The 23777-nt window shown below is 37.5% G+C and overlaps 1 protein-coding gene across 1 annotated transcript in view; it reads right to left on the bottom strand.

Annotated features, from left to right (window-relative positions):
• The window catches only part of LOC134658144 (uncharacterized peptidase C1-like protein F26E4.3), a 108625-nt gene that overhangs the window by 47480 nt on the left and 37368 nt on the right, over positions 1-23777 (bottom strand). Inside the window, exons 2-5 of the mRNA XM_063513753.1 lie at positions 7763-7896; positions 7077-7257; positions 6666-7004; positions 6392-6523 (exon numbers count right to left, since the gene is read on the bottom strand). Coding sequence (XP_063369823.1) covers positions 6392-6523; positions 6666-7004; positions 7077-7257; positions 7763-7896 — 786 coding nt within the window. The remainder of the gene's footprint in view (positions 1-6391; positions 6524-6665; positions 7005-7076; positions 7258-7762; positions 7897-23777) is intronic.

Here is a 23777-nt window from a genome sequence, read left to right as displayed (position 1 = left end):
ATCTATATATATAAATGCACGCGTCCTGACTGACTGACTGATTCATCAACGCAGAGCCGAAACTACAAAAGCTAGGAAGTTGAAATTTGCACACTAGATTGCATTTATAAAGTGTACAAGAGATCCCATCAAAAACATTACATGTAAAAAGGTGTAAGTCTCGCAACGCTTTTACTACAAAAAAGTTTTGAGATGTAATGTGAAACCAAGTCGGTTATTTTAATCAGTGCCAGGGGATGTTAAAACCGTATTAATAAGATATCTTTAATTTGTAATACGTATCATGACTTGGCCATCGCACGGCTGCATAATGACATAATCTTTAATAGAAAAAAAAACCGACTTCTCTAACTAGGTACTAGTTTAACCCACTTAACGGTGCTTATACTTTATTTGGTGATATGTATACATTTTATGGTAATCATAGTGGTTGATTTAGTTTAGGTATCATAGTGGTTTTCCGGGTCAAGGTCCGGGTCTGGGTCCGAGTCCGAGTACGGGTCCGAGTTCGGAGTCCGGGGCCCAATCCAAGTCAAAATCGAAATTGAAAATCACAAAACGTGTACTATGCGTCGTTGAGGAGTTCTGTTCTGATCATCATCAGCAGTTCCACTTCATCAAATGCCACAGTTTTTAATGTAAATGCTTGATTTTCTGATGAAAATATATAAAATTCTATACGGATGCCTTTAAGATTTGAGAAGTTCCCTCGATTCCTCATGGATACCATGTTCAGGACTTGAGATTGACATAAATGTGCCTAAAAACCTAACTTGCTTAACAAACATAACGAAAAGGACAAATCGCCAAATGCGAGCTATGCGTCGTTGAAGAGTTCCGTTATGATCATCATCAGCAGTTCCACTTCATCAAATGCGACAGTTTTTAATGAAAATGCTCGATTTTCTGATGAAAATACAAAAATCTCTATACGCATGCCTTTAAGATTGGAGGAGTTCCCTCGATTCCTCGTGGATCCCATCATCAGAACTCGAGCTTGACAAAATTGTGGCTTAAAAACTTAACTTGCTTAACAAACATAACGAAGAGGACAAATCGCCAAACGTGAACTATGCGTCGTTGAAGAGTTCTGTTCTGATCATCATCAGCAGTTCCACTTCATCAAATGTCACTTTTTTTTATGTATATGCTTGATTTGTTGATGAAAATACAAAAACCTCTATAGGCATGCCTTTAAGATTTGAGGAGTTCCCTCGATTCCTCATGGATCCCATCATCAGCACTCGAGCTTGACAAAAATGTAGCTTAAAAACTTAACTTGCTTAACAAACATAACGAAGAGGACAAATCGTCAGACGTGTGCTATGCATCGTTGAAGAGTTCCGTTCTGATCATCATCAGCAGTTCCACTTCATCAAATGTCACTTTTTTGAATGTATATGCTTGATTTGTTGATAAAAATACAAAAATCACTATATGTGTGCCTTTAAGATTTGAGGAGTTCCCTCGATTCCTCATGGATCCCATCATCAGAACTGGGTTTTGGCAAAAACGGGACCAATCTGTATGCATATACATACAATCAAAAAAATAATTTTCAAAATCGGTCCAGTAATGACGGAGATATGGAGTAACAAACATAAAAAAAAAAAAAAAAAAAAAGCACAACCGAATTGATAACCTCCTTTTAGATTTGGAAGTCGGTTAAAAAGGATCATCGTCACCTATTAAAAATAATTCTAATTGAACATAACGCTAGCGCTAATTGCAGTTTGAGCATTACACATATTTACGAGTACGGTACGAGTAAAGCATTATGTGCGATTGCCAAGTCATCATATGTATTACAAATTAAAGATATCTTTTTCTACTCCAGCACTTAAATGTGTCAATTAAATGACTGACAGTGATATCTAAAGCAATGTCATTTGAATGCTTTGTCTATAGGCTCATAAGATGACTGCTATCTTATGAGTATAATACAACTGCTTTATTTTTTTTAAAGATACAAGTTCCGATCATCTTGATTGAAAGAGGTATGTTTTCATTTACAATAATAACTCTTTTTTTTTTAAATAATAACTCAATTTTTTTTAAATAATAACTCTTTTTTTTTAATAATAACTTTTTTTTTAATAATCTCTTTTTTTTTTTTTTTTTGCTGCAGCTGTCATAGAAAAAGTAATGTATGCAACAGCTCATAATTGGTTCTTAAAATTCTCGGGTCTTTTTTTACAAAACTCGACTACGTCTCGTTTTGTAACTTCGACCCTTGAATTTTAAGAACCCTTATTATATCACTGTTGCATAAACTACTATATTGATACGGTTTTAACACCCCCTGGCACTGATTAAAATAACCGACTTGGTTTCACATTACATCTCAAAACTTTTTTGTAGTAAAAGCGTTGCGAGACTTGCACCTTTTTAGGGTTCCGTAGCCACATGGCAAAAAACGGAACCCTTATAGATTCGTCATGTCTGTCTGTCCGTCTGTCTGTCCGTCTGTCTGTCCGTCTGTCTGTCCGTCCGTATGTCACAGCCACTTTTCTCCGAAACTATAAGAACTATACTGTTGAAACTTGGTAAGTAGATGTATTCTGTGAACCGCATTAAGATTTTCACACAAAAATAGAAAAAAAACAATAAATTTTTGGGGTTCCCCATACTTCGAACTGAAACTCAAAATTTTTTTTTTCATCAAACCCATACGTGTGGGGTATCTATGGATAGGTCTTCAAAAATGATATTGAGGTTTCTAATATCATTTTTTTCTAAACTGAATAGTTTGCGCGAGAGACACTTCCAAAGTGGTAAAATGTGTGTCCCCCCCCCCCCCTAACTTCTAAAATAAGAGAATGATAAAACTAAAAAAAATATATGATGTACATTACCATGTAAACTTCCACCGAAAATTGGTTTGAACGAGATCTAGCAAGTAGTTTTTTTTTAATACGTCATAAATCGCCTAAATACGGAACCCTTCATGGGCGAGTCCGACTCGCACTTGGCCGCTTTTACATGTAATGTTTTTGATGGGATCTCATCTCTTTTTGTAGGCAGTCCTTTTCGGGTACTCATACCCATACTATGTATACACATATCATAACTAAACATATCTTCATTCATACTCACATCGTACATCGTAGTGTACCTTTACTTTACCTACTATTTGTAGGAACTGCAACAGTAACTTTGTAATATCATATATTTATAGGGGATTACAAACTTACTTATGCAGTTCTTAGATCTTTAAAACGTGACTGATATTACAATATTTTTAGGTTTACCCTTTATGTGGCCATTAAATCCTAACTCTGTACCAAATTTCAGCTCTCTGACTTTATGGGAAGTACTAATTCTATTCTGATGATCATGAGTGAATGAATGAGTGTCATAAATGCGAAACTTTGCTTTCGCTTAACATCGGAACTAAATGACCTACAGACTTGAAATTTTGGATTTTAAGTATGTGATTATAGCTTACTGGATGACGAAAATTTCTGCGTTCTGGTCTTATCCAGAGGTTCTCAAATAGGGGCCTGAAAATGCGGCGAAATGGTTCCAGTAAAGGATGGTACGGCAGTGTTTGCTTTGCGCTCGACTTGGCGGGGGCACTGCCGTGCCCCCAGATAAGAAGCGATTTTGAAAAATTCAACCCCTAAGGGGGTTAATAAGGGGGTTAAAAAGGGGATGAAAGGTTGTATGGGGTACAAGTTTTATTTTAAGCTAGGAATTTGAAACTTCGCAAAAAGGTAATTATTAAAATACAAGAAAACAAGTTTCAGCGTTTTTGCAAATTCATCCCACAAGGTGGTGAAAAAGGGGTTGAAAGTTTGTATGGAGATCGAAAAAATTTTGAGTGCGGGACTTGAAACTTTGTATATGGACATATTATTAAAATGCAAGAAAAGTAATTTCAGCGTTTTTAAAAATTCATCCCTTAAAAGGGTTAAATAGGGGTTGAAAATTTGTATGGACATGAAACCTTTTTGTGTGTGCGGGACTTGAATCTTTGTATAAGGGCATATTATTAGAATACAAGAAAAGTAATTTCGGCATTTTTGAATATTCATCCCTCAAGTTGGTAAAAAAGGGGTTGAAAATTTGTATGGAGGTCAAACATTTATTTCAGTGCGGGACTTGAATCGTTGTATAAAGGCACATTATTAGAATACATGAAAACTGATTCCAGCTTTTTTAAAAATTCATCCCCTAAAAGGTTTAAGAAGGGGTTGAAAGTTGGTAGAGAGTTCAAATTGTATTTAAAGCTAGGAACTTCAAACTTCGGAAATAGGTAGTTAGGTAGTAGGTTTTACTAAATAGTGGGCTTGAAAATATGCTGGGGGTTGAGAGGGATTATATCGAGAACAATTTTATTCAGTTAGGGGCTTGAAACTTCGTAGCCAGGTTATGTACTTATAATAATTAACAAATGATTAACAGTCCCTACTGCTATCTTTTGCTGCATAATGTTCTAAGCTAATGTAGAATATATAACCACCAATATACAAATCCACGCGTACGAAGTCGCGGGCAACAGCTAGTGTAGTCATATCTATCTAATCTATCTAATACCTTTAAACGAGCAATTCTTGTTTATTTATATATTTATTTATTTATATATATATATATATATATATATATATATATATATATATATATATATATATATTTCGGGGATCTCGGAAACGGCTCTAACGATTTCGATGAAATTTGGTATATGGAAGTTTTCGGGGGCGAAAAATCGATCTAGCTAGGTCTTATCTCTGGGAAAACGCGCATTTTCGAGTTTTTATATGTTTTCCGAGCGAAGCTCGGTCACCCAGATATTGTAGTTTAATATAGGTAACTCAAACAATTTCATAAATCTTTCTCTGCGTCATTTGTTTCAAGTGGTGAAGTGTTCGAGATTTATTTTTAACAAGCTTTTATTAGGTCGACCTGTATGTAACTATGTAATGAAATCTAAGGTAACTAATTCAACCATCTTCCAAGGATCGTAGCATCGTGAAAATTGGCAGCTGTATGTAGTTTTGATGACAATACAATAATATGGTACTGTCGAACTGATCTGATGATGGAGACAGGAGGTGGCCATAGGAACTCTCGACCTGTATGTAACTAACATGTAATGGAATTTAAGGTAACTAATTTAACCATCTTCTAAGGATCGTAGCATCATGAAAATTGGCAGCTGTATGTAGTTCTGATGACAATACAATAATATGGTACTGTCGAACTGATTTGATGATGGACACAGGAGGTGGCCATAGGAACTCTGTGATGAAACAACGCAACCTAATTGTGTTAGGGGTTTTTAGAATTGTCTCGATGAGTATTAGTTGTCTATCGTAAGAAAAGTACAGTCAGCGGTAAAAGCTTGTACCAAAAATTTAATTTTTGCCAAAAACTTATTATTGTGAGAGGCAAGATGTGGGCCATTTACCCCATTATTTCAGACCAATTCGTTGCATTTCGTAAGCAAGTGAATCACGTCCAGGTATAACGTGTTGTGGGATTAGCGATTTGGTAATGCTCTGGCAGCGGACTCGTCAAAATGACAGCATAGGGCGTGGTACGTGAATAGAAACTGCTGTTCTCGTGAACACCTCGCAGTTTTTTATACGCGTGAGTAATGAGATTTCAATGCAGCTGTGTCGCAACTGCCTCCATAATGACACGACAGTAACGAGCTTCACAAACTTTTGTATAATTAAAATGTATGTTTAGACACAAATGTATGTTGACACGTCTACAGGTAATCAAAACTTGCTAGTTATTAAATTTCACTGAATTTCCATTAGATACCTATCCTATTTAACGATTGTGCTAACATTTGCTTGCACACATTGCACATCCAGTATTGCGGAGGGTACCATAGGTTCCGATAGGCGTGAGATCATGCAACGATATCTAATACCTTTAAACGAGCAATTCTTGTTTATTTATTTATTTATATATATATATATATATATATCGGGGATCTCGGAAACGGCTCTAACGATTTCGATGAAATTTGCTATATGGGGGTTTTCGGGGGCGAAAAATCGATCTAGCTAGGTCTTATCTCTGGGAAAACGCGCATTTTCGAGTTTTTATAAATATGTGTCACCCAGATATTAGCCCTAAAACTATGCAATTCCGTATAGTTTCATTTCGTGAAATTCGCCAAACTAATGGTTTATTGCAAAGTTTAATAGTAGAATCAGTCTCGCCAAAAGTCTGTTCCGTTGAAACGATGCTGATGTGTAAATCAGTACCTACTAACAGACGTTGGGAAGCGAGCTTACGAAGTGTTGCAGTTGTCGGCGCGGGTCTGGCCGGGCATGTACAGCTGGCCACGGTGCCGGCACGGCTGCAGGATGAGCCCCGGGTCCGCGGTCTGGTTGCCGCACACGAGCAGGGCACGGCAGCAGGGTCCACTCACCAAGTGTTGCAGTTGTCGGCGCGGGTCTGGCCGGGCATGTACAGCTGGCCACGGTGCCGGCACGGCTGCAGGATGAGCCCCGGGTCCGCGGTCTGGTTGCCGCACACGAGCAGGGCACGGCAGCAGGGTCCACTCACCAAGTGTTGCAGTTGTCGGCGCGGGTCTGGCCGGGCATGTACAGCTGGCCACGGTGCCGGCACGGCTGCAGGATGAGCCCCGGGGCCGCGGTCTGGTTGCCGCACACGAGCAGGGCACGGCAGCAGGGTCCACTCACCAAGTGTTGCAGTTGTCGGCGCGGGTCTGGCCGGGCATGTACAGCTGGCCACGGTGCCGGCACGGCTGCAGGATGAGCCCCGGGTCCGCGGTCTGGTTGCCGCACACGAGCAGGGCACGGCAGCAGGGTCCACTCACCAAGTGTTGCAGTTGTCGGCGCGGGTCTGGCAGGGCATGTACAGCTGGCCACGGTGCCGGCACGGCTGCAGGATGAGCCCCGGGTCCGCGGTCTGGTTGCCGCACACGAGCAGGGCACGGCAGCAGGGTCCACTCACCAAGTGTTGCAGTTGTCGGCGCGGGTCTGGCCGGGCATGTACAGCTGGCCACGGTGCCGGCACGGCTGCAGGATGAGCCCCGAGTCCGCGGTCTGGTTGCCGCACACGAGCAGGGCACGGCAGCAGGGTCCACTCACCAAGTGTTGCAGTTGTCGGCGCGGGTCTGGCCGGGCATGTACAGCTGGCCACGGTGCCGGCACGGCTGCAGGATGAGCCCCGGGTCCGCGGTCTGGTTGCGGCACACGGGCAAGTAGTCGGGGCAGCAGTCGTCGTGCGCTCTATTGAAGTCGCAGAACTCGTCGCAGTAGCACAACGTGTCTGTGTGGTATAGAATAAATATAAGAGCATAATTCACGACGGGCAAAGAGAAACACTGTAACGTAAAGCTTCTAAGAATGTTCTTTGTTCACGTTGAGTGACTTGTACGTGTATTTATATGCTGTTAACGCAATGATTCCTAATTAATTTAAAGGCTAAAAGTAAATCGCAATAATTAGCTATGTATATTTTGGATTCAATACTTATTAATTTTTTGATAGAATAAAATGTAAATACAGGTACAGTCCAAAATTAAACTAAATCAGTTCTATATATAACTACCTATAATCAGCTCGAGAAGTAACGTCAGAAATGTCCTTATGACAATTTTAGTTCTTATTAAACGGGTCCTCGCGTAGCAAGGATGTCATTTACGGTACTTTAAAAAGATCTGTTTGTATTGTATTTTGCAGAGGTTGCAACAACAAATTTCACAGAAAGGGCACTCATACAAATCGCCGGTCGGAGTACCTACAGCCTAACTAGTTCATGCGTAGTTGCGTACCGAGTATCCTGTGCGCGCAGGCGTCGCGGCGGTCGCGGCAGCACTCGCGGGTCTTGCCGCAGAACGGGCCCTCTGGCAGGTCGGGGCCCGTGTACGCCGCCACCGCGCCCAGCACGCACAAAACTAATATGCATCTGAAACAACGTAGGAACAGTTAAATACCGAAATATCAGGGGATAAACTTAAACAAGTCGAATTATATGTACTTATAGCAGCAAACTAGACTAGGCTTACACTATGCCACTAGGCGGTTATAGTCAACAAAGGGTATAGCCGGGTAAGCATGGCCAAACTGCCCTTAGCGAAAAAAACAATTTCCTTTTACTGGATTATTAACCTATGTATATGTAGTGCTTTCACCAAATATTAAGCCTCAAATGCTTCAGATTTAAAAAAAAAATGCAAAAAAAGAAAAATCATTTTTATTTTATTACAGCCAAAGTACTAATCCGATGTCTTTGTAATTTGGGTATGTTGTATATACAATTAAGGTCGCTTTCTGTAAAAATTAATATTGAATTATCTCTTAAAATAATAGTAAAAACTTTAGATGAAAATTTTCAGAAAAATAAAAAAAATACATGCGAGATAGCGACAGTTATCAAATTTACATATTTCATGTAGAATTTAATAATGTTTAACATACATTTTTTTCAAAAATTAAAATCGGGATTAACAGTGTTAAAAACTCGAATTTGTAACATCCCATAATACCTTCTCTTCATACAAAATAACTTGTACGTTATACTAGAAAGTTATATTCCCAACGCAATTTGAAATTAGAACGCGACTTATTTCGCTGAGCGCGGACCTTAAACTCCGTGGCTGTATGCGGCTAGGGCGAACGGCATTCAGAGATTTAAAAAGCGGCCAAGTGCGAGTCGGACTCGCCCATGAAGGGTTCCGTATTTAGGCGATTTATGACGTATAAAAAAAAACTACTTACTAGATCTCGTTCAAACCAATTTTCGGTGGAAGTTTACATGGTAATGTACATCATATATTTTTTTTAGTTTTATCATTCTCTTATTTTAGAAGTTACAGGGGGGGGACACACATTTTACCACTTTGGAAGTGTCTCTCGCGCAAACTATTCAGTTTAGAAAAAAATCATATTAGAAACCTCAATATCATTTTTGAAGACCTATCCATAGATAACCCACACGTATGGGTTTGATGAAAAAAAAAAAATTTTTGAGTTTCAGTTCGAAGTATGGGGAACCCCAAAAATTTATTGTTTTTTTTTCTATTTTTGTGTGAAAATCTTAATACGGTTCACAGAATACATCTACTTACCAAGTTTCAACAGTATAGTTCTTATAGTTTCGGAGAAAAGTGGCTGTGACATACGGACGGACAGACAGACAGACATGACGAATCTATAAGGGTTCCGTTTTTTGTTATTTGGCTACGGAACCCTAAAAAAAGCGCGGGAACAGGAAAATAGGCACGAATTTTATACAGAGCGTTAACGATTGAAAAATGTCTGTTCCTTTGATGAATAAAATACGTCACATTCTAAATTCAAATTCGTAAAGACTGCATTCACAATATACTTCATTCGTTTATGACTACTTAGCTTTGCTTGTATGAAGAGAGAGTATTATGGGATGTTACAAATTCGAGTTTTTCACACTGTTAATCCCGATTTTAATTTTTGAAAAAAATATATGTTAAACATTATAAAATTCTACATAAAATATGTAAATTTGGTAACTGTCGCTAACTCGCACGTATTTTTTTTATTTTTCTGAAAATTTTCATCTCAATTTTTTACTATTATTTTAAGAGATAATTCAATATTATTTTTTTCAGAAAGCGACCTTAATTGTATATACAACATACCCAAATTACAAAGAAATCGGATTATTACTTTGGCTGTAATAAAATAAAAATGATTTTTCTTTTTTTGCATTTTTTTTTTAAATCTGAAGCATTTCAGGCTTAATATTTGGTGAAAGCACTACATATACATAGGTTAATAATCCAGTAAAAGGAAATTGTTTTTTTCGCTAAGGGCAGTTTGGCCATGCTTACCCGGCTATACCCTTTAATTCCAGTAGATACCATTTCGTACCTTGTCACGGTAACAATCAATATGAAAGTCCCTAGGGACGTCACTGTGACAAGGTAAGAAATTGGTACTGAAATTAAATTTTTTGACCGTATTATGTTTTCACCATTACAAACTATTAACGTATGATGCATACCGTAAAACGGGGTGAGTAGGTTTCGCGGGGAGAGTTGGGTTATGAATGTGGAGAGAAGGTTTGAGAGGGGGGTGAGAAGGGATTTTAAGGCTACTGCTACAAAAATAATGTATTCCAATTTAAAATGGAGCTATAGTAATACGCATAATAAAAAAAAGCGGCCAAGTGCGAGTCGGACTCGCCCATGAAGGGTTCCGTATTTAGGCGATTTATGACGTATAAAAAAAAACTACTTACTAGATCTCATTCAAACCAATTTTCGGTGGAAGTTTACATGGTAATGTACATCATATATTTTTTTTAGTTTTATCATTCTCTTATTTTAGAAGTTACAGGGGGGGGGACACACATTTTACCACTTTGGAAGTGTCTCTCGCGCAAACTATTCAGTTTAGAAAAAAATGATATTAGAAACCTCAATATCATTTTTGAAGACCTATCCATAGATACCCCACACGTATGGGTTTGATGAAAAAAAATTTTTGAGTTTCAGTTCGAAGTATGGGGATCCCCAAAAATTTATTGTTTTTTTTCTATTTTCGTGTGAAAATCTTAATGCGGTTCACAGAATACATCTACTTACCAAGTTTCAACAGTATAGTTCTTATAGTTTCGGAGAAAAGTGGCTGTGACATACGGACGGACAGACAGACGGACAGACAGACAGACAGACATGACGAATCTGTAAGGGTTCCGTTTTTTGCCATTTGGCTACGGAACCCTAAAAATCGATCCAACAATCTTCCAAAATCACCTTTGTATGAAAACCCCTCTCACCCCAAATACGAGGCACTACGGGGTGAGGTGGGTTTTCCTCTTTATCGTCAAAGTTATGAAATGGAACTACCCAAAATAAAATAGAAACTAAAATACAAACGTCCGGAACACTTATTATATAAACCATTCAGTTTTCATACACTGAAAAAATGCCTTGGTTGATTTTACGAAATTTTTATTGGTTGATTTCAGTTTTGTAAAAATTACTAGAATTATAGTTAATATCACAAAACCTGCAAGATTGAAGTTACGAAACATACTTGGGTTGCCGTCTTAAACAAGTACTTTTGTAAATTTCAGCTACACGATATCTAAAACTTACCAAACTATAGGAGTACACTTTACAAAACTTCTAGTTTAGTAAATAATACAAAATCTGTTTGTACATTTTGCATACAAAATACGTAATACTTACCAAACTGTATAAATATAATTTACAAAACCTTAAGTTTTGTAAATAATAATAAATTTCTTTGTAGATATTAGCAAACACAAATGTTAAACTTACCAAACTGTATAAGTAAAACTTACAAAACTATTACTTTAGTAAATAATACTAAATCTCTCTGAGAATTTTAGCTAACCAGTTTGGTAAACTTACCAAACTGTATAAGTAAAACTTACAAAACTATTACTTTAGTAAGTAATACTAAATCTCCTTGAGAATTTTAGCAAACCAGTTTGGTAAACTTACCAAACTGTATAAATAAAACTTACAAAACTATTACTTTAGTAAGTAATACCAAATCTCCTTGAGAATTTTAGCAAACCAGTTTGGTAAACTTACCAAACTGTATATATACAATTTACAAAACTATTACTTTAGTAAATAATACCAAATCTCCTTGAGAATTTTAGCAAACCAGTTTGGTAAACTTACCAAACTGTATAAGTAAAACTTACAAAACTATTACTTTAGTAAAAAATACCAAATCTCTTTGAGAATTTTAGCAAATCAGTTTGGTAAACTTACCAAACTGTATAAGTAAAACTTACAAAACTATTACTTTAGTAAATAATACTAAATCTCTCTGAGAATTTTAGCTAACCAGTTTGGTAAACTTACCAAACTGTATAAGTAAAACTTACAAAACTATTACTTTAGTAAGTAATACTAAATCTCCTTGAGAATTTTAGCAAACCAGTTTGGTAAACTTACCAAACTGTATAAATCAAACTTACAAAACTATTACTTTAGTAAGTAATACCAAATCTCCTTGAGAATTTTAGCAAACCAGTTTGGTAAACTTACCAAACTGTATAAGTAAACCTTACAAAACTATTACTTTAGTAAATAATACTAAGTCTCCTTGAGAATTTTAGCAAAACAGTTTGGTAAACTTACCAAACTATATAAGTAAACCTTACAAAACTATTACTTTAGTAAATAATGCTAAATCTCCTTGAGAATTTTAGCAAATCAGTTTGGTAAACTTACCAAACTGTATAAGTAAAACTTACTGTGTGCGGTGCGCGTGTTGTTTGTTGTATTGTTGTATTGTTGTTGATGTGTTGTTGTTAATGGTGCTGTTGTTTGTGCTGTCGTAGGTAATTGTGTAGTAGTTTGTTTACCAAAGGGAAAAATAAATAAAGTTGTACTTTTGCTAGGACGAAAAGATCCGCATGCGAGCACTTCATTCCCGCAGCTCGGCCTTCGGCCTTCGCTGGGTTCCGAAGCTCAGCGTCGGGCCTTCGGCAAGTACTGACCCCGGCCGACGTTGCTTAACTTCGGTCAAAAATCACGTTTGTTGTATGGGAGCCCCACTTAAATCCTTATTTTATTCTGTTTTTAGTATCTGTTGTTATAGCGGCAACAGAAATACATCATCTGTGAAAATTTCAACTGTTTAGCTATCACGGTTCGTGAGATACAGCCTGGTGACAGACGGACGGACGGACGGACAGCGGAGTCTTAGTAATAGGGTCCCGTGTTACCCTTTGGGTACGGAACCCTAAAAACGATGACATAGAGGCGGCGACATACGATAACATAGTCGCGCATAACGGACGCAACTATCGCAAAGCAAAACGCAGCTCTAAAACTGTTTTATTCGTTTTCCAATGAGCAGGGACAGATATAGGTTATCGGCTAACGAAAGAGCGAGATAGAGATAAAAACGAAACGAATCGGATTGAGCTTTGTTCAGGTAGACGCTAGGCGCGCTTTTTACCAGGCCATTATATTCAAAAACTTCAATGTTCGTTAGACAAATAAGTGCTCTATTTTCTATGCATTAGAGTTTAAATTAAGGAATCTTTTAATGCGTAAAATTAAAGCAAGTAGCGAAAGTAGCGTCAATTGAAAACGTTAAAAATGATTCACGACGCTTAACGAACACTCGCTAGCATCACTAATTGAAGGCCATTTTATGTGTGACCTATCGATTTATCTTTATAAAGTACTGAAGTTAGGGGTCAAGTTATATTAGACATTTGTGAGACGATGCAGATCAGGTTTTTCTGAAATGTGAATTGCGTATTGTACGTTTTATTACTTCAATGCGATTTCGTTTCGTTTCGTTCGACACACACAGGGAATCCAGTTATTTTAGAAACTGAGGGCCTACCGCGAACCACGTTCGACGTGTTGCCTCCCTGTCACACTTAGGGTAACGGCACCAGTGGCCAGCCAGGTACCAGTGGTCAGCCTTTTGAGTCGTTTATTGGTCATAAATATCTGGTATATTCGTTTAAACAAATCGCGAGTACTCAAATAGGAGCTTTGATTCCTTATTGGTTAATACGTCACACGACAGGTGCGGTGAGGGAACGGGGGGAAGAGATATACTCGTTCATACAGGTGCTGTTTGTCGACGAGTGCAATAGTGTCATGTCCGCCATATTTTTTTCTGCACGTGGAGTTCTCTTAACAGGCAAGAAAAACTATGTTTTAATGTTAAAAGTTATTGTTTTTGTTAATGATTGGTTTATTTATTAGTTTATCTATTAACATGCATTATTTTTGAATGAAAATGTCAATATTTCACTTATAAATTGAGGGGGCTGGCCACTGGATAACACTTTTTTCCAAAGAATCCAGTGCCCAGCCCCCCACGGCTGACCTTTGGGTTATTCATTTATTTTATTATTTTCGAGCCAATGCGACCGTTAGGACCGTTAAATTTACATTTTCAAATTTAGTTAGGCATGCCCTAGTCAATTTAAAGCAAAACCCAGTAGTCAGCCGCATTTGAAATAACGTTTTAATGCGGCTGAGCACTGGGTTTCGCGGATCCAGTACTCAGCCATTGACCTTGCTTGGTACGTCGCCGCCAAAAATATGTCCACATTTTTAAACCCTATCTCATTGAAATAAAGTTCAAAAGTGTATACATATTTTTGACGTTAACTATACCTAACTATCATTTTGCTTTTTCCTGGTCGGTATATGACTTTGTTTATTAATGATAATTAGATCTGCATAGACTCAATTAATTATTTTTTACCGAATACCTGCTAGGAACATAATTATATATTACCTGATTTACCTCGTTAATTTTTGACGGATTCATTATTAGAAAATAAATATTGCGATTCTTAGTTTGCAAGAATAGTGTTAGTTAATTAAGTACCTATGGCCAACAAATTTCGTGTCATAAGAATTGTATGTACCTATAAGTATTTTTTTTATTAAATAAGTAAACAGGTAGGTAAGTAATACATGTATGCAAAAAAATTATAAACTAAAATTAAAAACTACAATAACAATAACTAAAATTATTAATAAAAAATTGATATTTGTTTAACATCGTTGATTTTGATATATGCAAAAAATTATAAACTAAAATTAAAAACTACAACTAAGTACAATAACGATAACAAAAATTATAAAGAAAAAATAAATATTATAATATCGTTGATTTTGATATAAATATTAGTGATTTTGATCTAATTATTATGAATAGTTTATATAGGCTGAGTACTGGGTACACAGAGGCTGCTTACTGGATTTTGGAGGCTGACTACTGGAGAAAAGTGCCACTTTTTGTTTAAACTTAATTAGACATATTATAAAGAGGATTGTTATTTATTTAAATATTTTGTTTTAAAACTCTGATAAATAATTGATCTAACCATGTCATTTGTTTAGTTACCCGACTAATCCTGTAGAAATGCCGAACGTTCAAACTTAAAAAAGTCGTTATAAGGCTGACTACTGGTGCCTTTACCCTACGTACGAATTTACAAGTGCGACAGAGAGCCAACACGTCGAACGTGGTTCGCGGTAGGCCCTTTGTTTTTGAAAACAGTTAGGTACGTGATTTAAAAAAACGGTTACGTTTTGTTTCACGGAAAACTCGAAACGACCCAGCTCTAAAGCATACATAGGGACAGACAGGCAGCGAGAAACGACTTCGTTTTATTTATACTATACTTGGTCAAGCAGATCTTGTCAGTACAAAAAGGCGGCAAATTTGAAAAATGTAGGCGCGAAGGGATATCGTCCCATAGAAAATTTGAATTTTGCGCCTTTTTTAACTGACAAGATTCGCTTGACCATCTATATGTAGTGATAGACTTGTAAATTTGTCTATACCTTAACCCTTTTCTTGGCAACGTAACACCCGTGATACGTGAGGAAAAAAAATCTAACAACTTCATTTTACTACTTAATAAGTTATTCCATATCTACCCTCCTATATTTAAACAAAAAATAATGCACACAAATGTCAGTGTCAATTATGTAAATTAGTAATCGTCAACATGGCGCCACCGAAACAACACCCACACCACTTATTTCTTAGATTTCAATATATTTTCTCATAATTTGCGTTTAATGCCATTTATTATCTATCATTGAGTAAAGATTTAAAAGTTTAATTTTATAACTTAGAACACATAAAAATTTCACGTCCAATGCTATGTATTACATTTGATACGATGCCAAGTTGTCGTCAAAATATATTTACATAAATTATTGTTATTTTTGAGTGTTTTTACATTTTAAAGGGTTGGCGATTGTTTTGTTTTTCAAAATATTTATTAGTTTAGCTTTCGTTTTGCACGTAAGGACTTTTTGTTAAGTTTGTTGAAGTTTCACGATGTGAAAATTTTCTGCCTGGTGATAAGGCAATAGACGATTTTCGTGTAGGTACTTATTTTGAAGATATAATGGCCACCTGGCATGGCGGCTTGTTATTATAATGGTACCTTAAATTGCCTTATACTCGTAGTAGTGATAAACGATGATTTCTGTTAACTAAGATGTTGTATTATTTATATCGAAAACCACATTTGTTTTCTAGAAAATACATAACTACTTCATCGAGGACATTGCATTGTATCAAATATGATACGTACGTTTTTCAGAAACTGAAAAGCCATGGATTTTTTCCGTATTTTTTAGTTGTTGAGTAAGCCTAAAATGTGACAAAAAACTAAGAAAAAAACAGTATTGAACATATTTTGTCCTTGCCAAGAAAAGGGTTAAGTAATAAAATTGAAAATGGCCAAAACCGACACAGTGGCCACAACCGGGGCATCCTGCCCTACCCTCTTTCCTTGGTGGCTCTAATATTAAGCGTTTAAATTTGTAAAGGGGCTCTCTTATTAAATTTCCATCAGTTGTTCGAAATTTTGGCATGAAGGTGAAGGTAAAGTGTTACCGAATTACGGCCGAGTCTTTATCATTAATATTAGAAAGTTTGAATGATGGTCTAGCTAGACAAAAAGCTTATTTAGAATAAGCATAGCTACCCAGCTGGCCGTGTAAATTATTTCATTATTTAGATCAAATTGCTTTTCGGTGAAGAAAAACATCGTAAAAGGAAACCGGACCTAATATAATGCCTAGGCTAGATAAGGCCTAGTTTGCCCTGTGAGTTGGCAGTCGCTTTCGTTAATATTTATTTATACCTAATAGCAGATTTATAGCCGGTTTAACTTTAAACTCTCGCGCGAGCCACGAGACGAGCCGCGAGCCGCGCCACGAGACGCGAATGTAAGCGGTGGGCTCGCGGCTCGTCTCGTGGCTCGCAAGCTCGTCGAGCTAATATAATTTAAACACTAACGGAACGGCATAAGGTTTATAACCGAATGACAACCCGAACTCGACGAGCTTGCGAGCCACGAGCCCACCGCTTCTCGTGGCGCGGCTCGCGGCTCGTCTCGTGGCTCGCGCGAGAGTCTAAATTGGCTATTATACTTAATCGACAAACTCGAATACGCGGATTAGACTCTCGCGCGAGCCACGAGACGAGCCACGAGCCGCGAGCCGCGCCACGAGACGCGAGTCCACCGCTTACACTCGCGTTCGGCTTGTCATTCGGTTATAAACCTTATGCCGTGCCGTTAGTGTTTAAATTATATTAGCTCGACGAGCTTGCGAGCCACGAGACGAGCCGCGAGCCCACCGCTTACACTCGCGTCTCGTGGCGCGGCTCGCGGCTCGTCTCGTGGCTCGCGCGAGAGTCTAATCCGCCTAGAAGAAGCTATTAAAAGAGCATTTGGAATATTTGGATTCTATATATGTGTAGGTATTTACTGAAAATTGTAACTGCATAATGTGTATTGCGCAATTAGGTACTTACCAAAGTAGACTATTAAAATTAACCAAAAATGTTTTGTAAATTATACAAATTTTACTTTAGTAATGCGTTGCGCGCGAGTGCATGAGTGAGACGGCGAGATATGTTAACAAGCGTGCGCACACGGGACAATGCTCACGTTCAATCCCGATTCCCGCCCCGCCCAGTCAGTGTTGCCAGTGCTAGGTATCTACACCGCTTATTATTATCCCGCAATACTGCAGATAAAGTAGTGTAAAGTGAAAATACTAACTACTACTAGAGTCAGGCCACAGAAAGTCTGTAGCGCTAGACAAAAAGTAATTTTTAGAAATCAGTATGTGACAAACCACAACCACAGAAAATTGATTAAATAGTCTTGATACTTGTGAAATTTCTACCATATTGACCGTCTATGAAAAATGTAAGCTGTGCATTATGGTTAAATAAATTTAATTCCAATAATAAATGTCACTAATAATATGTATAAGTACCTACATCTACTATTGTTGATAAATAATATGGGGAGAATGTGACATTTGGCGTCATCAAAATTATTGAGCTTTTGTAATATCCGCGACGGCCTAACGGTAAATAGGTACAGAGGGCCTACCGCAAACACCGAAGTTCGCAAATTGCTGGCATCTTACTCTTTTACTCCCATTAAGGCGTAATTATATTGATAGAGAAATTGCCCGCAATTTGCGAACTTCGGTTTTCGGAAAAACGAAATAAACCATTAAAACAATAAACATACATTCAAAATAAATTTAAGCTTTAACTAGTAGGTACCCACACCCTCCATGCTTATGTTTACGGCATGGCTACCTACTAGTTAAAGCTTAAATTTATTCTTAATATATCGTCGTTATACTTACTCAACCTCATATCTGCAGCAATCATTTGATGGAAATGTCGCTTTTCTTTCATTCGGAATACGGGTGTTTTTGTCATCAAATGAGTGTTGGAGATACGAGGTTGAGTAAGTATAGCGGCGATATGTTTATTGTTTTAATGGTTTATTTAGGTTTCCCGAAAACCGAAGTTCGCAAATTGCGGGCAATTTCTCTGTCAATCTAAATAAGCCTTGATGGAAGTAAAAGAGACAGATGCCTGAAATTTGCGAACCTTGGTGTTCGCGGTAGGCCCTCTGTACCTGTTTACCACTAGGCTAGGCCGTCGCGGATATTACAAAAGCTCAATAATTTTGAGGATGCCAAATGTCACATTCTCCCAATGTTATTTATCAATATTAGTTTATGTATACATATTAATAGTGACATCTATTTTTGGAATTAAATTTATTTAACCATAATGCACAGCGTAATTTTTTCATAGACGGTAAATATGGTACAAATTTCACTAGTATCAAGACTATTTAATCCATTTTCTGTGGTGTTGTTACATACTGATTTTTAAAAACTACTTTTAATTTAGCGCTGCAGACTTTCTTTGGTCTTACTCTAAAGTGATATTTTTCGGGTGAAATCGTACAGTTTGGGAGTGCCCTGGCAACACTGGCGGCGCTGGCGCAGACGCGTGCGCGGCGGATACTGCTCGGCCATTTTTCGAGTCGCGTTGGTTGGTAGTGTCGGGTTTTTAAAGCGAGCGCGATAATTTTGTCTGTGGCCTCTGTGCGTTTAAATAAAATATACTTAAATTACTCCGTGTAGTACTGTGCCTGCAAATGGCATCAGGCTGGGAAGAAGATGAAGACAGCTTAAGTTTAGGACTCCAGTATCTAGAAGAATGGGGTTTATCCAAAAGCACCATCAATAATTTTGTGGGTAAGTTTTGCATCATTATCCCGTATTTACCTAATTATTTATTAAGAGTGATCAATGTATTGTAGGTACCTATTCGAATTCTCGTTTTTATAATGCAGGGTCCTTTTTTGAGTTTTAATTTTACTTGATTTTACTTAGTTTGAGAATGTACAAATTCTGGATTAAACTTGTCATGCCCGAGATGCGAGTATACGAAGAATCATATTTATAGTAAAAACAATTGAGGAGAGGTATTCAAAACGTGATTTGTCACAAAAACAATAAAATTGAGTTAATGTTATCACTGTTATCAGTCTATAGACTATAGAGCATTATAAATAGCACCTATATAAAACGTTTCCTCACTGCATAAATCTTATTTTCCTATAGTATTATAATTTTGTATAGCGGAATCATATGCAAAAAAAAGTTTTGTCCACAAGAATTTGCTATGCAAAAAGTGATTTGTCACTTTAGCCAACCGCTAGTCTATTTGGCCGCCATTTTGCCTAAGAACACACTTCGTTTGGTTTGATGTAAAGTTGTAAACTTTCTTACGTCAAACAAAACAGACTAACATACGTATGTATTTTATAAACTTAAAACTAAACACTAGTTATTTAGTCGATAAAACGGCGTGGCTCCGTTGCATCGGCATTTGTCCTTATAACGTTCGTGCATAAAATGTTACGTTCAACTCGTCCAAGCAAAACACGATTTGTTCATTTTTAAATCTCTTAAATCTAAGTTAATTTGTATGGGTACTTATTCCGAATAATTTTAAAATAGTATTAGGGCGCGTGTACACGGTGCACGCGCCCTTAGTCTACAATATTCTTTTTAACTAACAGCGCAAAGTTTCAATTATATCAATGTAATACGAAATAATAGTTTTTCATTTATCTTAGTTTGAGATTACTGACAAATCACGTTTTTAATAAGTATGCTTAGCTCCTCAATTATGTGTGTCTTTTGGCGTTTAAAAAACAAGAAATTTAATTCTACACTCAACTTAAGGAAGTCCTACCATAATAATATTTATCTAAGTAAGTAACTAATTGACTTCGCTTGTTTTATCTTTCAGATAATGGCATAAGTTTTAAACTTATGGAAAAAATTCAGGACCCCGAGCTGAGAGAGCTGATCCCAAATATCAAAGAGAGAATATTATTCAAGACTGGGATCGAGAAACTACATAAAATAATCCATGTAAGTAAAGTAAACCTACTCGATTGTTATTTTGTCGTGTTGAAATTATTTGCATAGGGGCATTCTATAAAGAGGCCTGTGTGTTATAAAAAAACCTGCTAAGGATGAGTCCGACTAGCGCACTGAGGGTTCCCTGTTGCCAAGTCAATGAAATATAAGTACTTGTATTATCAGTTTCTATATGTATAAGTACGATCCCAAAGGTTCAAAAATATCTGAGCAACCTTATGCAACTACTTTATTAAGGCGTGTTGACATATTTTTGGGCACTTTGTCCGTGCATGTATTTCTAACGACTGTACTGTATGTATGTCAGGCCGCATAGTTACACATAAGACACCATGTGAGAAGCTGTGTTTTCATACATCTGACACCTTGCACGCTGTGTCACTTGTATGAATGGAAACACAGGTTCGCATATCTCTGGTGGATGCTCACCCTTGCTCTGATTTTTGATCTTATAAGTTTTATAAGTTTGACAGTCATGTATTTTTGTGTATCTGTCTGTGGCATCATAGCACCCAAGCGCGTGAACAGATTTGAGTCAGATTTTTTAAATTGAATGTATCTACCGGAGACGGTTGTCAGCTATGTTTAGTGGAAATAAGACCAGTCATCTCCAAGATATTCAGCGTTCATTGAAACTTAGTGACAGGATTTTAGTCAGTATTGAAGCTAAGAATTTCAAATTTTGGTTTCTATTAGTTTTAGTATCATTTTCTACACACCACTCACTACTTAAATGAGGGTCTCATGATAAACAGCTACTTGTGTTGAGGGTGATTTAAATTTTTAATTTCATATTATTAATTTGCCTTGTTAATTCGTTTATTATATGTGCGGGTCAAATCTTGCAAGTGGTCAGCTTCTCAAAATGTAAGTCGGATGCAAATATGTGATGGTAGGTACCATAAAGCCGGTCTGGTGATGGAGATGGAAGGTGGCCACAGGAACTTCTCAGTTACACAAGATATTCTCTCAGTAAGTTCATGATTGAGCAAAAAAAGACAGTCTGCAACAAAAGCTTGCACAAAACGTGAACTTTTTGACCAGGGTTCGGAACCGGTATTGATATACCGGTTAATATCGTTCATAAACCGTTATATTATTTCGTTCATTAATAAACCGGTTAATTGATGGAACGCGAACTTTAAAATTTTGTTCTCTCTTCTAACCGGTTAGTTGAGAGAACGAAATGTTTTCGTTCTCGAGGAACGATATAATACCGGTTAATCTCAGCCGTCTACAATATTAATATATTACCCGGCTACCCGCTCTAAGTACCAGTGTTGGCCGTAATGTGTAATTCTAATTAACAATTAATAATTTCCATTAACTATTAATTCCGCAATTAATCAATTGCATATTGCATTACGCATCAATTTAATTAAAGTTGAATGTAGTACCTGGCGCTGTAGGTATATTATTAGGTCTAACTCGTGCTTGACCATTTATTTTTGCAGGACACTGCATCTGAAGATACAGCTTCAATTAATGGTGATTTGATGGTGTCAAGCTTGTCATCAAGTTCAAGTACCTCTGGAGTGAGCGACCGTTGCGTAGAGAAATCTCCTGTAAGTTTTTATGCTTTTTAATTTAAGTCTACTATATGCTTATCTCTTCTTCCTTTTTAATTTTGTTTTTTATTTCAATATTAGGTACAAATTGATTTGAAACAAATCCTAACAACGACTAATTGTGGTGAACTGTGTCTTGCATCTGCATCTGCAAACAAGCCCCTAGATAATGCATTAAGAAACCAAATAGTTCGAACCGTAGTAGAATATTACATCAAACGTTACAATAAAATGACCAGTCAAGACTTTGATGTATTGTCCGATCAAATAGTAATGCTGTTTCCCTCGGAATGCAAGGTTTTTACTTTTTTTTGTTGGTAGAAGTACAGTAGATTATTATTAGTAGTACGTAGCAAAGTAGATAGTACGTAGGCACATAAGACAACTTTAGTACATTTTTATACTGCACGGACATGTATCGGTATATGTGACGTTCCGCGGGTAAAGGTACCTTATGGCGGTTGGCGCTTACGCTATTGCTAACGACTAGAGATGGGCCGAATATGGACTTTGCCGAATACGAATATTCGGCCGAATATTCGGTTGGGCTAAAACTGCCTAAACAGCTGAAACCAAGTTCATACAGATTCGCGATCTGCACTCGTCACGTGTTTTTGATCCTTCCCCTTCCGACCGACCGGCAAATTTTATGAAAAGAAACTGAAACGTCTTCGTGGTAGGCCCTCCTTTGATCGTAAAGTGCACGAGCCAGCTAGCGGACGCCCTTAAAAAAAAGTTTGTTTATTCGGTAAATATTCGACAGAGCGAACCGAACTATTCGGCCGAATACGAACATTGAAAAATATACCGAATATGCCGAATACCGAATAATTACCGAATATTCGGCCCATCTCTACTAACGACGCTCCAATAGCAATGCGATGTTTCGCAAAGTATTAAGCGCCAACCGCCATAAGGTGCTTTTACTCGCAGAACGTCACATAATGTAGATATGGTCTAAGAGCTAGCCACGGAAATAGGTATGCGATTTATAGAGGAACGAAATCCCTCTAGTTAGTATGCCATACTATCATTATTAATGAATCCGGGCGCCTGGCAGCTGTTTAGCGGTGAGTGCGGGAGTGGATGGGCAACAAAGGGGTTGTAAAATCAATTGAAGGTGTGCAATTTATAGAGCTCTGTGTTTGGTGTGATATAATAGCTAATGTATGTATTTAATTCAAATTTAACAATGGCGACATTAGTAGAAGACATATACGACACTATGCGTAAAGCAATTGTGAGTCAGGTGCAATTTGCTCGTGGTCTTCAGCAGGCGCTTAAGTGATTGTGTACTTTCATCACCTGGCACTACTTTTCTCCCAAATAAAACGCCTGGAATTGTTATATTTGAATTAAATACATAATTGGCTATTATATCACACAGAGCTCTATAAATTGCACACCTTCAATTGATTTTACAACCCCTTTGTTGCCCATCCACTCCCGCACTCACCGCTAAACAGCTGCCAGGCGCCCGGATTCATTACTAATGATAGTATGGCATACTATCTAGAGGGATTTCGTTGCTCTATAAATTGCATACCTTTTTCCGTGGCTAGCTCTCCGGCTAATAACATAACCAGCCAGGAGCGGAGCCGGAGAAGAGCTGGTTACACCATGGGACACATTTTGTGACACAACCTGGGAATGGAGAGGGCGCTTAACCACGTCCGGTCGACCATAATCAACCGGCTATGGAGGATTTGATGCTGTAGGTATACTAGGGTGGTTCACGTTTGAATGGGAAAAATTCAAATAGTAGTAGTAGAAGTCGTCGTTGTCGTATTAGGAGTAGTAGTAGTACCTAGTTGTAGTCGTAGTTGTAATATTTTTTTTAGTACGACGGTGGCAAAGAAAAGCATACGGCCTGCCTTATGGTTAGCAGAAACCGTAGCCTTTAGACTCTTGCGACTCCAGAAGAATCACGAGCGCTCTGCCTACTTTTATTGATTTGAGGATTCTTTGAG

The sequence above is a fragment of the Cydia amplana genome, chromosome 21 (assembly GCF_948474715.1).
Source record: "Cydia amplana chromosome 21, ilCydAmpl1.1, whole genome shotgun sequence".
In the NCBI taxonomy this organism is placed as follows: Eukaryota; Metazoa; Arthropoda; class Insecta; order Lepidoptera; family Tortricidae; genus Cydia; species Cydia amplana.
Note: the sequence above shows the minus strand (reverse complement) of the source record. Positions and strands in the feature narration are given on the sequence as shown.